We start from the raw sequence: 18851 nt of genomic DNA, 5'->3' as shown, positions 1-18851 counted from the left end.
TGGGTGTGGAAATCCTTAAATGGCAGCTATTGCCTACTCAGCCTCACCTTTCCAGGACTTGGCAGGGAAGTACGACTGCAGACAGGGCATGCTTTTTCCATTGCCTCTCAGTGTTTTCTGTTTTCCCACCTGCTCTTTCTTAATGTGCTCTTAGAGCTTTAGAATCACAGAATCAAATTGTGATTTGGGTTGGAAGGGATCTTAAAGCCCATCCAGGTGCAACACCTGACATGGGCAGGGGCAATCCCCACCAGACCAGGTTGCCCTGGGCCCCATCCAACCTGTCCTTGAGTACCTCCAGTGATGGGACACCCACAGCTTCTCCTGTGCCAGCATCTCACCACCTTCCCAGTTAAGTATATTTGTTCTAGACCTATCCTCATTTAGTTTGAAGCCATTACCCCTTGTTCTATCACTACACTCTCCATCTTTCCTGTAGGTCCCTTTTCTCCCAAGACCTTTCAATGGCACAGCAGCATCTTTCTTAGGATTTCAAAGAGGGCTGAGCCTGCATCTGCACATAGCACCCAAGGGATGCACACTGCCCACTGAATATTCATTGCTCCACAAAACTCCCTACTTTCTCAGTCATGTTGATGATTTTCCTTGATTGGCAGTTCTCCTCTCCTTTGCATTTTTGTTTGGGTTTTACCAAAGTCACATCCCTGTAAAATTATTTTGCCAGGCTTTATATAAACACCTGCCTCCATATGTTCCAATAACAGAGCTGACTGTGACCATGGTCTCTATTCAGTGGTACAGCTCTCATGTTGCCCTGAACCCTCAGCTTTTCCTCCCTTCTTCCCCCAGCTTTTTTTCAGTGCTACTGACTTAATTCAATGCCATTTGACAAGGTGAAGCAGTTTCTGATGGCTTTTTTTCCATGTTTCTACCAGTAAGAGATTAATAATTTCAAGGTCGGTGAGTGCCATTGGGATCATCAAGTTTTAGCTTTCTCATAACACAGAGTCAAGGACTTCAAGCAATAATTCCTACACAGAGCTTGCAAGTTTATTTTAGCTGTGATACATCATTTGTGAGGTAGAGGAACGAATTAAACATCTCAGGTAACAGAGTTCACCATGCACACCTGGGCCAACATCTGTTTCTTTTGCAGTCAGTGGATTTTGAATTGTACCATTTCTGTCCATTGTGGACCTGTTCCCAAAACAGGTGTGATTCTGTAACAGTCAATTGAATTATTCCAGCTTGACATCAGTGTGGCTGAAATTATCGATAATTGCCCTAAAAATTCCAGCATGTAAAGATTTTGATACAAAACTCTTTGGGATGGTGTTTTACTCTCCTAGTAATTGTAACGTCTACAAATCAAAGATGAAGTCATGCATTTATTTGGCAGGGTGCATTAATTCCAGCCTTTTACTGCGGGAAATATACTTTATTGTATGGAACTGTATTGCCCTTTCAAGCAGTGTTTATTATCAGGCTGTTTTCAGTTCCAGTCCATGGGACAGATTCCTTTTTAGTGCTGCTGGATGAAATACCTTTGAAGTGAGCTGATGACTCCCCAGTTTGTACTGACAGGAGAGTGTGCACACAGTAAATCTTGCAGGGGTCTGCTTCTCAGCTTTATTTGGGACAGTGTTTTCTGATCAAGTGAGACAGCAGGGTTTTGTCACTGTTATTAGTTGCACCATTTGACTGTTTTTTAAACTTGGTCTTTTGCTTTGCGTTCCTTGAAAACTCAATTCAGGGCTTTTTAGCAATGAAATAAGTAGAATAATTCTGTGTTTACCTCCTTAGGAAGAGTAGCAGCAAACCCATTAGTAAAACAAACAAACCAACCAAACGAGCTGTAAATCACAGATTTAAAGCACCTTTGTCTTTGTTTTTATGCATAGGATGAAATTTGTATCTACTTAGTTTCAGTCTGACTGGGCAGAGCAAGGCTGAGTGTCAGATCTCCGCTGACATGAAGATAGCAGTCACGGTGCCCATAAAGGTTTTAGGAAGCTCAGCCAGCACGCACAGTGCTCAGGATATGCATTTGTGTGCAGCCTAGCCTGAGGTCCAGGAAACACAGGGAGCTGATGGAAGAAAAAAAGAGGAAAATAAAAAAGCAAAGCCTGGCATTGAGCAAGCTGATATCAGGCATAGCAGACTTGTCAACATGCATTTGGCCACGAGCCCAGACTGGGGACCACGCGTCAGTCACAGCCTACTGGGTGCCATTTCCCAGGATCCCTGTCCATCCCTGAAGCGACACTCTGCTCAGAAATGAGCATTTCTTGCTGTTTCTGCCTTTGGTAAAGAAAATGCTAACATTTAGCATTTTGGACAAAATGAACAGCAGCCAGTTTTTGTGCCGGGGGAAACAGTGGGCGTGTGTGTGTGTGTGTGTGTGTGTGTGTGTGCATGGGGCTGGGGGGGGGCTTGAAATCTCTTCACTTAAAGATGGTCCAGAAGAACAGAATTGGAAATAGTGGCATCTAAAATAATTACTTTTATTCTGTTACTGTTGACCGCACCAGGATTCCATGATGAAAACATCACCGCCTTGTTAGGAAGAAAGGACCAGGGTGTTTCAGGCACCCTCTCAAAGCATACTGTGCTTTGAGGCAAGCTTCCAGAATTCAGGCTTCCATTGGAGGAGCCCATTAGTTTGAGTTCTTCATATTATGCTGTAGAGAGATCCCAATTACCAAAAGAAACATAGAGTAGAGTGTGATTAAACTTCAAAATGCAATTTAGCAGAGGGTATTAGCTTGAACTCTGAACAATGAACACTTATGAAGCACTTTCGCTGCCTATTTAAGACTACTGAATTGATAACAAGCTAAATTAACTTTGGCAGTCCATCTTTTTGCCAGCTTCTCCCTCTTAAGCTAATTTTAAGACTGAACCTTTGGATTAATGAATCAATGCTTTATTATGGGCAGCATGCTGCCCAGTGTGGGAAAAGGTCTTGGGCCAGCAGGGACCACACTGGTAGATAGAATGTGCCCTGCTCCTGCAGGATTGGAGTTCAGACACTGGAAATAAAATACTCTGGATCAATCTCAGAAGGAGTAGTGCAGGAATGCTGTTTTGTCCTGGACAAGGATCCAGAGAGACTGGGGAGTGGCCTTCCATCATCTACAGGGGCTGTAAGGAAGGAACAGACTTGTCAGCAGGCTCTGTTGTGATAGGACAAGGGAAAATGATTTCAAAATAAAAAAGGGGAGATTTAGACTGGATATAGGGAAAAGATTTTTTTATGTTAAGGGTGTTGAGATGCTGTCACAGGTTGCCCAGGGATGTGGTGGGTGCCCCATCCCTGGAGACACTCAAAGTCAGGGGATGGGGCTCTGAGGAGCTGATGGAGCTGTAGGTGTCCCTGTTCATTGCTGGGGAGTTGGGCCAGATGGCCTTTAAAGGTTCCTTCCAACTCAAAAAATCCTACAACTCAAACCTCAAAAGCATCACAGATGCCATCATCCGCTAATGATAGTAATTTTCCCACCTCATACTAAGGAAACAGGAGGATTTTCCTGATGTATTTGGTGATATTTCTTCACATGCTGAGCATGCAGAAAGATACATTCTCTGGTTTTATTGACACTACAAGGATCTGCATTTATTTGTGAGGGGAGAACCAGGATCATAAATGATGGTCACAAGAACACACCATTTGTTTCCCTATATCAAGCCTATTTATTTCCCTCCTGTTTTAGCCCAGACTGTTGAAGGCTTTTCAGAAAGAGTAAATTCAGCATATCCTGGAGCTGTCAGCCTGACAGCTCTGCCGACTGCAGCCTCCTGTTAACTTCACATAGGAAACAGGTGCTGCTGGGCAGTATGGCAGACTTGCTGTATTTCAGCAGCACTGCAATCTGCTTCCTTCTCCCCTTGTGCAGAGGTAGGATATAAACAGTTTGGCTTTCGTGATTGTTTACTTCTTGGCTTCTCCACACAGGAAGGGTGCCAGTTACTGAATGCAAACTGTTGCCCAGAAAGGATGCCAATAGCTTCCAGACACTGTAATTTTGGGAAATCCATAGCTGTCTGTAAGGAGGAACATAAACATCAACAGTTACTTTCCAGAGTAAACAGTCCTCTGGTAACTACACATGTAGTGCCACTGAGCTGGATTTGCAGTACATGAGTAGCTCCTCGGGATGTTGTTACAGTTTTCATATCCCAGGGCTGGCTATAGGAAGCTTGACTGGTTACTGACTCTTTAGCAAAGTCTGCTGTGACAGGACAAGGGGAAATGACTTCGAACTAAAACAGGAGAGATTTAGGCTTGATATAGAGCAAAGGTTCTTTACAATAAGGATGGTGAGGCACTGGTGCAGGTTGCCCAGAGAGGTGGTGGATGCTTTGTCTGTGGAGACACCCAAGGTCAGGATGGCTGGGGCACTGAGCACCTGATGGAGCTGTGAGTGTCCCTGTTCATTGCAGGGGAGTTGGACCAGATGGCCTTTCAGGATCCCTTCCAACTCAAGCAATTCCATGATTCTATGATTCTATAAAATACATTGATGACTACTGAAGAACAAATTGCTGCTCTATGCAATAGCATTTCTTGAAGTGGCTCAGAGTCATATTGTCATCGTGGCTAAAGCAATGATGCTTCTGTTGCCAGCATCTTCCACTCCTTGTGATTCTTTGTGCAATGGGCAGTGACTGAAACAGGTCTGTAAGGAGGCACAGGAACATGTTTAGTGGATATGGTGGTGATATGTTGGTTGGACTAGATGATCTTAGAAGTCTTTTCCAACCTTAATGATTCTGTGATTCTATGAGCTTAGCAAGGTGCTGAGAAGATGCATAGGACTAATACTCTCCCATGTTCTATAGACAGAGTAAAGGGCAGTTTGCATTTGCATTGTCCCATCCAACACTGACCTCATGAAATAAGTTACGCTGAATTAACTTAATGCTGCCACATCCGTCATAAGTGCTTTCTGGATCAGCAGTGAGCCAGCTACTTTTGTACATCTCCACCTGCTTGGGGAGGACACTTCCTGCACATCTTTTCCACAGCAGCCACAGCCAGGGAATCAGGATATAAATTCTCTAAGCCAGGGTCACAATGCAGGCAGAGTGAGTAAAGCATCAGGAGAACCCATCTGAGATGATCCCCATCAAAGAGGCAAGCCTGGGGATCGTCTTTCTAAATTTGTTTGCACAGGATGGAAAAAGTGCTGTTTCCAGGGGGAAGGAATAAAGCAAATCCGCACCAATGACAGGTATTTATCTTGCTTTGCCAACAGCAGGTCTTCTTTCCAAGAGATCGGCATTTGCACTAATCCCCATTTGAGCCCAAAACAATTAGCTGATCCATGGTTTTCAGAGGCAGGATGTGGTGTGGAGCCTCTGTATTTATTTGTGCCATCAAACAAGTATGTGGGTCTGTGCACACACACACTTGAGATGTAATCCAAATTACACTCTGGTTTCAATCTGGTTGCTGTTTTCTTACTGCTGCCAATGATCTGCAAGGCAACAGGACATGATCCATCCTCCTCCATGTGATAATCCCTGGCACAGTGTTGGCTGAACACCTCTTTTTAGGGCCCAGATCTGAACAGGGGTGAGCGAACTCCTGGCTGATGCTCTAAAGGAGTTGGCGTCCATTCCAGGCTTACAGTCAGCCATTTGAAGGCATAAAGTTGTTGTACCATTGAACAGTTTTACTTTACAAATGATGAAAACAAGTGAATCAATAAATATTAACATAATGTGTATTGCATTTCTGAGATGGCACTTGATATCAAAATTAAAAACAAATTACATAAACCACCCACGGTGGGGAGCTTTACAGGAGATAGACCTGCTGTTGTTGATCCCAGAAGAGCAAATCATCTGGAATCAGAGCAAAAGTAAATAGTCCAAAGTGAAGCAGACTGTGAGGAGCACACCTTGTCCTGGTCAGGATCCTGCTGATCATCAGGCACTGTGTGCTGGAACTGAGATTCCATCCCAAGAGAGTGGCTTACCAGGGCTGGCATCAGCCGTTGCAGAAACCCAGTTGATTCCCTAATGCTGCTGAGTGATTTGCCAAGATGTGTTCCATCACTATTAATTAATGTTAACTCATCAGATGCCTGGTACAAGTGCAGTGTCTGGGAAACTGCTGGAGCTGCGTTCCTGGAGTTTAGTCTCTATGAAAGCATTCCTGAATTTTGGTGCCATACAGAAGGGTTCGTCAGTAGAGCGATGGTATAAGCTTTTCATTTGACACGGGCTTAGTTATTCAGTGCAATAATTTGCTTAACAACCTGGATATTTGTCAGATCAACTGAGTTACACAGTCTGTTCTCATCTATGCCTTCATTTCTAATGAATCTGGGTGCGCAACCTTTCTGCATAAGTGAACTTGAGATGTCACCCCAGATTGCACTGCACTTTCAACATGAAACAATTCTTTCTGTTGTTTTAGTGCTATAACTGATACCCTGCCATTAAGATTACTTGGTGCTAAGTTGTGTGCACATTGCATTAAGAAAAAAAAACAACCCACAACTTTCTATGGCTTAGCGCCTTACTCAAGTACACTTGCTTTCCATGTTAGCATTTTGTGGCCCCGAGTGGTCATGGTGATGATGGTTGTACTAGATGATCTTAGCGATCTTTTCCGACTTTAATGATTCTATCATTCTATGTTCTCCCCTGAGTAACAGAGTATTTCCAGAGATGCTCTTTAGAAAGTGTTACTTTTTGTCAGGGATTCGGTGATTATACATCGTGACGATCAGTGATAAACTGTGCCTAGAAAACTCGGTTGTGTGATTCCATGATACAATCCTGTAGTTCTCTGATTCTGTGGTAGAAATTATATGTAATACATTCACATTCAGAAGGTACAGGCTTGGACGTGCATGATTTAATTTATTAAAGTTGGAATATATTTTAGACCACATGCCTTCTGAAGCAGGAAACAAGTAATTTGATTTTGAATTAATTTACTAGAAACACAGAACGACATCCGAAAGGATTGGTGCAAACCTGACAGTCCGAAAGTATTTATACAGAGAGCAATTTGCTTAACCAACTGCTTCCTTTGTGTCATCTGTTCTCTCAGATGGTTATATTTGGAATAAAGTGTTTTTCTGCTGCTGGTACCTCTTGAGGGACTTTCTGTGGTGATGTGGCTTTAGAACAGAGGCAGGTAGGCTGTTGCTCCCTGGGGAGGAGAAGCTCACTTAGTACGTGGATAACATTGAATGCCACTCAAGCCAAGGGGAAAAAAGAGGTGGATGAGCAAAAGATAAATATGTTTAAATAATTACTGTTGAAATCCTGTTATGCTTGTAATTTTTTTCTCAGCATGGAAGTCCTTCTGTAAGCAATTCAGCACAACCCTTTGAAATCAGCTTGAGTTTTATTAATATTTCAGTAGCAGCATTAGTAATGGCATGAACGATGGCAGTGCTGTGTAGAGCCGTGGAGTTCTCAGAGAAATCCCTATCACAGGTGAATCAATGAAGCTGAACTGATTTACACCAGCAGCGAACCTGGGCTTCCAGATGTAGGAGCCAACCATGCAAACACACTCTGCTCTACCATTAGTCCTGGCAGCACTTGGAGAAAGCTCAGCAGCAGTAATCATCGCCCCAGGACGACATGGCTGAGTTTAATGGCACTACTTCTGCTGCCAAGCACTGGCTCTGCTCAGATGTGTTTGCAGAAAAAATTATTGCTCTGATTCCACATTGCATCCCTTCTTAGTGAAGTCCTTACAGATGCGCTCTCCTTCCAACCTGTGGTTAAGTCCCGTTGACATCAGTGGGTGCAAAGTACTCTGAAGGCACCGCTCACATTTACATGTCCACCCACAGGTTTTCATCTCTACTTTTGGATACCTTTAGCTTTCTCCTGTGAGTCTGTAGCTTGTTTTCCCGTGCCATTTGGAGCAGAGCTGTGGTGTGGCACTGGGTGTTGTGCTTGCACCTTCTCCAGCCATTATGCCAAATGTCACTTCTGGTTGCTGAGCTCAAAGCAAACCCTGCAGCCCTCAGCTGAGCTGCAAGCCCCAGTCTATGCCCTGGGTCTCTGCAAAAAACTGTGCCTCCAAACTGGATTGAAAATGGAGAAGGCAAGGAAATTTCCTCCTGCCCCCCAGCAACAACAGTTCAAAAACAATAATCCGGCCTATCTGTGATTTCCTTTTTTACAGCCAGTTATCTTGACATATCCAGTTGCTAAACCTGAAAAGTTACAGCGTAAGCTTGTGTAATCTTGTTGCTTGCCATTTTTCCTTAAGATGTCATCCCCTGACAAGTGTAGTTCAGGCTATTTTCTCTTCTAGCTGGGGAGATCTCCTTAAGAACTAAGCATGCTATCAAAGAAAAAGAAAATAAACCCATCTAGGATTATTTCCAGCAGGAAAAGCAGCTGCAGCTGAGGGGGCAGCGATGCCAAAGCCCAGGTGCCCGGAGTCAGAACTCTGAGATTTGTGAAGAGTTAAGTGAGTTGCACGTGGATAAGCAGTTGAAGGCTGAGCCACCACCTCCAGTAGGGCAAAAAGAGGTAAAAGAAACCACTTTCCTGCTTGATGCTGCATGCTATTCGTCACGCCAGCTCCATAGTGCATGCCACCAATTTATGTGGGGGTCTGGGGCATATCACCTGTTTTTGTTTTTCATGTTAAAGGTATAGGACCATGAGAAGGGCAAGAATTTGTGTATCTGACAAGAAAGCTTTGGTGTCATTCAGTTCATAGTGGCCAAATCACATTTGCTTCTCATTGTGTTGGTGAGCCTGTACCCAGCAGGAGAAATCCCAGGTGGAAATCCTGACAGGGCAGTGGAAACAGGGCTGCCACAGAGCGGCTCACCTTCTGCAGCCTGCTGAATCATATTATCACGTGGGGTGGACATCTGCTTCTAGACTTGTCACATGAGACTTGTTTATAGTCAGTGAAGATCTGGAGTCAATATAGTTAGGCGACAGTGTCTCATATCCTGCTGAAATCAACATTTAAATTAGACCAGCAGAAGCATATTTTATAAGTACCCATTTTTCTCCTTTGGTTGTAAGGGGAGACCAGAGTAACTAACTGAGCTGTGTATGTCTGTGTCATGTAGATTACATTTAGGTGAGCTGAATTCCACTCCCAGTCACCAGAAACGTTCTGGCCATGAAGGTTTTCTTCCAGGAGCAATCCTTCTTACTAGAATGCTTTTTGGCATATTGTATTTTGTATTCAGCAAAAAAAAAAAAAAAAAAAAAAGGTCCTGGACCTTAGAGGAAGGAAGCTCAAACATTTCATATCACAACCTCAGAGGAAAAAAGAATCTTTATGTACTTAAGAGAAACCCCAGATTTCAAACTAATGAGATGACGAATTGTGACTGGGAGTAATTAGAAGACCATCTCCAGATTTTTTCTCACAGGGGATTTCCTATCCTTCCTGTTTAACTGTGTTTTTAAGATACATAAACCCTGATGTGTTAGCATGAAGGGTGGAAAACTACATCCTTTTTTAGTGCTACAATGAAATGTCATAAGACAGGAACATTCTGGCTCTGATATATTCAGCAACACTGCGATAAAGTAATAATCCCCATTTCCTCCCTCAACTTTCAAAGGGTCCTGTAACACAAATGTCACCTTTCTATAGTAGAGTATAATTGATTCTATTTGTGGCTGCTTAAAAAGAGGTGGAGGAATATGGCGATAATCCAGGGATGACTTGAAATCAAACGGAAGTTCACATGAGGCTATGAATACCAACATGAAAGAGCAAAGCCCAAAGGATGCTATTTTTGAAGGCTAAATCTTGTGTGGACATTGCATCCTTATAGTCCTCCTGTTCAGAAGTAATCTTTGTGCCGACACACGAGGACATGTTAATCTTTTTGATGAATGTCCCAAGAACTTGGGGCAAGCCAGATAAAGCCAACAACTGTGAGGAAGTAACTTAAGGGATTTGATATGCCCAAGGGACGAGGCTCTGAGTTGTTCAGTCAATAACAGGAAGCATCGAGTGTGTTCTGACTAAAACGCTGTTCATGTCAGTAAAGGATACATTATATGATTAAAAATTCATCCCATACAAATCATCAGTAAGGCACCATAGAAATAAAATGATTGGTGGCACAGGTCTCAGAGAATATACCAGTTCATTTCTTTGCCAAAACACTGCCCCATAAAATATTTTGTACAGCTTTTATTCTTTTTACAACTCTCTCAATTAGAATTGTTGTGCCAAGAACTAAACAGTGTTCCAAATACAATTCCCACAGAACCGTAAGGAGGAGAAATAGTATCTCCTTGCCTAGGCATGATGTTTCCAAGTGGGATATTTGCATCACAGTATCCCACTACAAAATCATGTCTGATTTCTTAGTATTACCCAAGGTGACTTGAGGTTACAGCTTTTCAGGTCCATTGATGTTTTATCTCTGAACTCACTCATTTGTAGTGCTTTGAGTCAAGTCTCATTGTGCTGTATTCTTTCCACGTGTCACTTTTCACTTTCTTTCTGCCTGCTTTCGGCAGTCTCTTGAATTGAGTATTATCCACCCATATGAGAATTATATTGCTCAGTTCCTCTTCTGTATCTTTGGTGCTAACTCTGATCCCTACAGGTCTTCTCTGAAGGTAAAGCTTCTGTTACATTTGGGTCCTTAGCATGGGTTTTCTCCATGAAGCAATGGGGGAATCCAAGCCAATACCTTTGTTTCAGAAGTCAGCTTTTCTATTACAGAAACACAGATATTTCACCCAAATTTATATATCATCTGTCAGTTTGATAGATTAAGACTGTGATCTTCAAAGGTTAGGAAGAGAGGGAAAAGACAGATAAGAGAGCTAAATCTTGAGCAAACACCAACTTCCAGTGAGATTAAAGCTTTTCCCTGTTACAAGCCTTCTGGAAAATAATAAGAATAAATAGATCAGTTTGCCACTACTGGAGAGCCGAGCAGTGGGTAGGAAGGCTATTCCAGGCAGAACCACGCCACCCAGAAACACATTAAAAACTGCCTCGATAGTGTGAATTTGTGCTCAGATGGGAGATCTTCCAAAGAGGTTTTTGATGTTGCCTTTGCCTTGTATGCCCCTCCAACAGAAAAAGGGGACATTCTTTGTCCTGTTTGGCTTATTTTGGCCTCTTTGTTCCTATTTGTGCATAGACTGGTGGTAGGAAGGAGAGCTGCCTCACTGTCTTTATTTCTGTTTGACATATCACTCAGCTGCCCTCCAAGAAGCACTCTGCTTTTCTCCACTGAGTTTGTTTAATTCACTTTAATTACAAGCTGCAGCAAGAGTTCAGTGATCTGTGATTCCCATGATTATTCCCCTTTCCTCTTCTCTAAGCTTAGTATTGTATTTACTTATTGCTGCTCTCCTGGGCTCTTTCCAGCTTTCCATGAGCATTCACTATTGATTGCTAATGGTGTGTTAACATAGTGTGTCAGATCCCTGCACGCCCATGCTCTGCCATGTGCATTTGCTGGATCTGCTGATTTACATTTGTTTTAGGTTTTCTAGATACTTCCCTGCCTACATTTCCACTAATTCTAACAAGCCCTCATTCCCTGTTAATTGATCACTTTTATTTTCTTAAGCAACTGAATTTTCATTGGTCCCATCTCCCTCATAAGTTACTTTTATGTCCCTTTTCTTACAGCATTCATGAAAACATTAATCCCTTTCACCTTTCTGGCAAAGAGTGACTTTTGCTTCTTTTCCTACAAGCTTTCCTAACCTTTCCCTCCTCACTCATATGTATGAGTTCTTTTTCTAGTCCCTGTTCAGACCCCAGAACCTTTGCCATGTGCTTTCTGAATCCCCGTTCGCTGCCTCTTCTTCCTTGAAGGCTTTTCAAAATAAATCCTGTCCATGTTGTCTTGCATGTTCCCCATCTCATTTTGACACTGATGGATTCTAATAATTTCTGAAAACTCCTCCTCATAGATAACTCTCAAGCATTCTCGATTCTTTAAGATGTTTTCCTTGTAGTCTAATATAATTGCCCTGTGTCCTGCAGTTGTGTTCTCTGAATTTCCCATCCTGTCTCTGCTAAATACAGCACTCTCAATGACAATGCTATTGAGCTGACATTTTTCTCACGATGTCCTTTGATTTCTCTCTGTTCGTTAGAATTGTATCCAACAAAGCTTCTTTTCTCTTCGGGATCCCTATTTTCTTCATCCTGCAGCTGTGTGTGATTTAGGACTACTTCAGTGTTCTGTCTGTTGATGACTTCGTAGCAGAAGAAATAATGACTAAATGCATTCCCTAATGAACAGTAACAGAAAGTTCTGATTGTGTGAAAACCTGATATTTTTTTCCACCATCATGTATTGTTCGTAGCCTGTAGAAAACTGGCTACTCTCTGTACAACAGCTGCATTCTGAATATGGATTTTTTAGAAGCTTTAGCCATGTCTTTGACCTGAGCTTACTGGCCCGACTCTCTTTAAATGATCTCTTCTCAATTATTTGCTCTTCTTCAGAGCAGAGCGTTAAAAGCCCTAGCCAAGAATATGACCTTATGCATGCTGCAGCTAATTGCAAGCACATATAGCTTCCATCCTGCTTACAAGTATTGCTGGAATGTTCGGTCTCCCTCATTTTACCCCAGGTTCAGCATTTCTCTGAATTCAGCTATAAATTTTGCATTGCCTCTGTATACTGGAAAACAGAGGGTCCATTTTCACATTAATAATAAATACACAGAGCTGCACCTATTCTCTAACTCTGTCATCTTCATGAAAATAATAATTTACGTGTACGTGCTGTCTTTCATATAACTATCTTACAGGCTGTTTAAAAGCATGGGTAAGTATTATTGTCCTCATTTTTAAAATGAAGACAATAGTATTATGAGATAAACCACAGCAATGTTTCAGTGGCAGCTCGGGGAAGAAAATAAGACAGTTTGCAAATAAACCACCTTGTGCCAGATACCTCTTCTACAGAGTCAAAAGCAAGTACTGAGCTGGGCTGAGTAAATAATAGTCCTTGAACTAGAATGGCCTGGCTGAGAAATTGAGAAAAATACAATTCTGGATTAACACAGACCTATAAAACAATTACTTTGACCACTAAAATTAAAATAAATAAATGAAAATCCCTCCTGTTGTATTCTAAAACAAATAAATAAAGAACTAAAAATGTTTAATGTCAGAAGAAAGCTTTGACCTGAAATGAAATTTCTGTTTCATATCTGGGTGGCTTTTGCTATCGTGCACCCCTATTTAAGGAACAAATGCAGACAATTTTCAAAATTAGGCATCAGATTTTCATGAAATCCATTGCTTTGTTGAACCCAATTTCCCTCATAGCCTTAAAACCAGTTTTTCTTCAATCATCCATTCCTCAGCTATTTTCCCAAATTACCTGAGTCTTCTAGCTGAGAAGATAAAACGGCCAATGCTTCAGGGGGTGGGAATATATTTGTCCCCATTTTGCAGAGAAGGATTTGAGGTGTGCTATAGAATTGGGGATCAAACATTTGTGTCCCTCTTCCTAAATCTCGAGAGCAGTAGTGTGCATCTGGAAGATGTGTAGTCCCATCCCAGGGTGGAGATGTGGGATGAGGGAGGTGAAAGAGCCTTCCCACATGTGCATGTAGTGTCATCGTGTGAGCAGAACGTGAAGACAGGAGGACTTCTGCTCATCCCATAGGAGAAGTCACTGCTAGCTCACCACTGTTAGCATAGGTAGAGCTTTCACTTGAGCATGACCATTTCACTGTCGTGACTGCTTTGGCTGGGATATTGGTTAGTAGAATAAGAACTCAGCTGCTTCCTTTGAGGCAATTGATCAATTTGTTTTCCTCATCTTTGCTCTTATTGACAACAAGCTTGATGAAATCAGCCTTTCCGAAGGCAGCACAGTGGATTTGACAAATCCTGCAGAACTGCTGGAGCAGATCCCTGAGTTTGCTGAGGAGCTGATGGAGCCTGAAGATTGCTTCCCTGAAGGTAAGGGCCTGTGTGTTTCATTGCAATGCCGAGGCGAGAACCCTCCTCTTATCAAACATGTCTCCATGTTCACACCAAGTTACTCTGACTGCTTGCAATAGGATTTCACTGGATGCACATTTCATAGATACTGTAGTGCATTTGACTTTGGATTTCCAAAGTGAGATAAGCCACAAGCAACCTCAAAGTTCCTATGTAGCTCCTAACGTGCTAGGCATTATTTTTCATCATATTTTGTACTACGGATTTAACGTATTAAAAAAAAAAATAAGGTTAGTATTTCTGATTTGGCCACCAAGGACTTTGTCTTCCAAAATATGTGTATGATCTGACGTGGTAGAGAAGTAACAAGACTAGGATGTTTCTATTGCTAACATATACACAGGGCAGTTAATAGAAACTGTCTGCAGGGATCTTGAGTCCCACGGACTTTCTTCCACTTGTTTTAAAAGGTGTAAAGATTAGCATATCCAATAACTTCCACCTGGCATGGAATGTGTTATGTGTACAGTATTTTACTTAATTACCTTGGATAACAATTCACATTCAGATTACTGCTTTTAATAAGCCAGTATTCTATTATTTCTTAACACCATACTACACCAAATCACAGATTTTAAACCCTTCTAAAATGTTAAAAATAACATTCCAAGTTATTTCTTCTCTGAGTGAGTTCTATTCCGAATGTTATGTCAGTAAAATTTCCTGTATTCCTTTAAATCTGGGTTAGGAAAAATAGGGTTAGCTGAATATTTCCTTGAGAACTCAGGGGTGATTAGAAATAAAAACAGAGCTGCTCAGATGGGATCAGACAGAGAGGTTTTATTGGGCGTATAAATGCCCCTGAAGTCAGCAAAAATGTGCATCTCTATATGTGTGAGAAAGATGATTGAATGAGGTAAGGGAGCCCTGCAGGGCTTACAAATGTCCCTAGGATCCAAATATTTTTTTGGCAGCTCTGCTTAAAAGCAGTAGCCAAAAATTAATGCAGTTGAATGAAGAAAGCATGGTACTGTGCTGTAACTGTTCTGGCCTAGACAATGGTATTTAGAAATTAGATCTGGTGTTTTCATTCCTTCACTTTGTATTTCTTACTGATGCTGGTGAGCAGCAAACTGTATTATGCACTGCAAAGTGAGAAATTGTATTAAACTGCACAAACAAAAGACTGGTGCTAGTCAAATGCCAGACAGTTTATAAATGCTGTGATTGGCCATGATCAATTCCCAGTTTTTAAAACAAACAAGATGGGAATCACGCAGCCCATTGCTTCATTCAGTGCATAGCCCTGGATCATTCGCAGGACAGTTGCACTCAGTCATTTTCTCTTTATTAAAATGGCCAGACCTGCTTGAAACTCCATCATGCAGACTCACACCAGTACCCAACCCATTTGTTGGAAGGCCTTGTTGATGGAATGCAAGGTAGCAGTGGCAAGCAGTCACTTCTGGGCGGATCACTGGAAACATTATAGTTCTGCAGCCTGGCTGTAATCCTAATCCTGACCACAGAGAAATCAAGAGATGTGCCAAAATCCATTCTTACTGTGGGTCAAATCCAGGAGTTGGACCTCATGATCCTTGTGGGTGCCTTCCAGCTTGGGATATTCTATTGACTCTATGACATCAGCTCTTCTGGCTCCTTATCCCTTCCCCCTGAGCACAACATCACTGCTCTTTCCTTTATCCTTTTAGTCCTCAATTCTCATTCCTCAAAAGCCACTGTTCAAGTCAGGTTGTCCTCACCTTCTCCCAGGCTATGGCCAGCTGAGCCTTGAGCATTGAGTGGGAACTGAAGCAGAACTGGCTTCCAGTCCCTCACTGTGTGTGTGTGGTGGCTGGGAGCAATGGGGAGGCAGTTGCAGGCAACATTGTCCCCAACACATCTGCTCTGTTTTCCAGGCAGCACACGTCCACACAGGCTTTTTCAGAGACTACTGAATTGGATTAGATGTGATTTGAATTTGACAAAAATGCATGAATTTGGCACACGGATATTCCCTCATTGAATTTCAAGTCAGAATCGTAAACTGAATGTCCAACTGACTCTTCCTGCAATGGCATTAGAATTTGTATTTATGAAAGGAATCAAAGTATTTTCCCATAGTCTTATTTTTTTTAAATGCCTTCCAATATCTTTCTTCAAAGTTACCAATTCATTTAAGCCTCATGCAGCTATCATTTCAGTGTAGTTAAAATAAAATGCAATGAAACAAATACAGTCTATCTGGGTAATATATTGACAGTTATTAAGTACTAAAATGGACTTATTGAAAAACATGCACCAGGCAATTTTATCTAGTGGTGCCTTTGCTGTCTTCCAATAAGGAGATACAGCATTTGGTATATGTGGGAGAATGACCACCTACCATTTATGATTGAAGATAAGGTGATACGAAGCTGGTTGAGAGGGAGAGTTAATTTCTTGCCTTGTTAGTTCATCAGCTGTCTAAATGCAAACTATGATATTTCTGAACACATTCAGTACAGGTTGTGCCCTGAACAAATATGTTCCTAATTCAGCCCCCTTTTTCAGATAACAAAGGCAATAAAGATAGTGCATGTTCTGGAAATAGTTGTTGGAAGTTTGCTGAGGTCAGAGTTTTCCCGGAGTAAGGTGAACCAGATTAGCCATGGGTTGTTTCTTCTTGGGGAGACTTGTTAATTTGTTATCATCTGAAAATAGCTGTGATTAGGGTGAACAGGGAATATTCTTGGGTCAGGAAATGTGAAGCCAAGGTAGGGTCACAGCTCTGGCATCCAACAAGTATTGCTGGGAAAAAACTGATAGAAATGGAGAGATCATTCTTGTTGTCAGTTGATGAGAAAGCGACGTCTAGGCAATGCCAGCTATTGGGTACTTTTCCCTCCAGATGCCTTGCAACACTCCAGTGCTGTTACCTCCATTGGTATGCATTCTCTGCATCAAAAATTGCTATCTGCTTGGGCATTATCTTCTGTGTCTCAAAGAAGGTTGTTCAAGCAGAGCCCCTGACCCCAGCACACTCCTCTATCCCAGACCCTAATAGGAGAAAGTTTTAACTGAGTCCTCAGGCGTAATTCCCCGGGCATGGCCCGCTGGCAAAGGCGTATCATCAGATGGTTGTGTGAGAATGAGCTACCTTGATCAACACGCAGTCTATTGCAACCCGTGACACACGGGGTGCCCGTGACCAGATTTTCATGTGACTGCATAGGAGCGATTATCGCAGCCGGAAAATGTCACGCACTGAAGTGAAGTTATGCTGGTTAATAGTCAAGTTATTCTTGTTAATAGTGGTATTGGCATTATACCCTCTCCAGTGGCACTTAGTGGCTGCTCAGAAATATAGATGTGAAGGGGAACTCCAACAGACCACAAAACTGCATTTTTCAGCAGAAAGGATGTGCTGCTGTTTTTCTGTATACAGTTCTCAGACATCAGAAGACACTCAGAGTCCCATCGCTTGTGCAGAACCAATAAGTTGGGTTGGGCAGTATGGGTAGATTTCAATTTGCCCAACCCCATGCTTAAAGCAGGGCTCACTTCAGTGCTGGACTGCCCACTGCCTTCACTTCTACACATCACACTATTAGTTGCAATGGCCTCTTAAGAGGATATGTTTGGAGGTGAGTAGATGTGGATAAACAAGCAGTGTATCCTTGTTAAGCCCTTCAGAGAGTGAAAACCCTCAATAGACTTTGGCTTTATTGGAAGCTCTCCTTTGTATTATGTGGGAAATAATTGAAGTTTCCATCTATGACTGAGGTACCCAAATGTTGGTGACAGTGTTGGCAAATCTCAGTGATGGCAAAACTCAGCCTCAGATCTCTTCAGTTAGGGCTAGTGCAGTGTAAAACCTAGCCCTGTGGGTTAGTGGGACCAGAGGATGAGAAAGGAGGTAGACAGGAGGATCTGTAGAGTTGTGTTCCCTCCAAGGCAAAAAGGATATGCTGTTATTTTGCTTGAGCATGCACAGCTAGCAAGGCTGGTTATTAGAAACCTAGGTTGGCAGGAACATGCATTAAAAATGAGTTATGAACACCTGCCTGTTTGAATTTATGCTAAGGAAGCCATATTTTCCCTGTGTCAAACAAAGCAGAATTGAAACCAACATTCAAAGCTAAGCAAAATATTGTTTCTTTCTAAAAATGAATGTCCCAACAATTGGGATCTTCTGTGGAGAGGTAACTGTAAAATTATTGTGTACAAAATGTATCACTTGCACTGCTCCACAGTATAGAAGGAATTAATTGGTCTTCCACAGTTACTGAGGAGAATCAGCAGCCCAATCTGGCCAAAGCATGTTAAACATTTTTATGCAAAAACGGAAGGTAAATATTGGTGTAAACAAGCAGAGGGTTTGTAAAGGCTATTATGAAGCTGTTATACATGCAGAAGTTTTTGCACTGTAGCTCCCACATTTACAAGGTGATTTTTCTCCTGATTTGGGAAGGTAAAGTAAGCACATCTAACAGCTCCATGATTATGATGTGACAGGTTAGAAAATGTGAGTGTAGAACCAAAGGCAAAATGAACAGTTAGACAAGATGCATTGTAAACTGTAAATTAAATTAAATTTATATATATATATATATTAATGGTAGTTGGTAGTTTCTCAATGTTATGGCAGATGCTTAAGTAAGAGTTTATCACATCTACAGTGTAAACTTCAGGATAAAACCCATTTTAATCTGCGATTTGTGACTGTGCCATAGGATACCACAGTGACTGAAGGAAGCAATTCCTTGTTATGAAAAAACAAACAAGAAGTAACAAATATCACAGTCAGATGATGCATTTGGAAAGGTTTCTTGGAAAGGTTCCTTGATAAATGTGTCTCTCTTTAGTGAGAAATGGTCTGTGATGTTGAAATAAGAATTGAAAGCAACTATTCTTCTTGGGCAGGTTGACCACTAGTGCAGCTCAGTGCAGCTTCACTGATTTGCTAGCAAATATCTCGACCTTTTGTGTAGGACTTTTTCTG

General features: G+C 41.9%; 1 protein-coding gene across 1 annotated transcript in view; it reads left to right on the top strand.

Moving 5' to 3' along the window:
• LOC140249057 (sodium channel protein type 5 subunit alpha-like) overlaps window positions 1–18851 on the top strand; it is a 199249-nt gene that overhangs the window by 140181 nt on the left and 40217 nt on the right. Inside the window, exons 18-19 of the mRNA XM_072330304.1 lie at window positions 8332–8478; window positions 13765–13885. Coding sequence (XP_072186405.1) covers window positions 8332–8478; window positions 13765–13885 — 268 coding nt within the window. The remainder of the gene's footprint in view (window positions 1–8331; window positions 8479–13764; window positions 13886–18851) is intronic.

This window comes from Excalfactoria chinensis, chromosome 2, assembly GCF_039878825.1.
Source record: "Excalfactoria chinensis isolate bCotChi1 chromosome 2, bCotChi1.hap2, whole genome shotgun sequence".
NCBI lineage: Eukaryota > Metazoa > Chordata > Aves > Galliformes > Phasianidae > Excalfactoria > Excalfactoria chinensis.
This window is presented reverse-complemented; position numbering and strand designations above follow the sequence as displayed.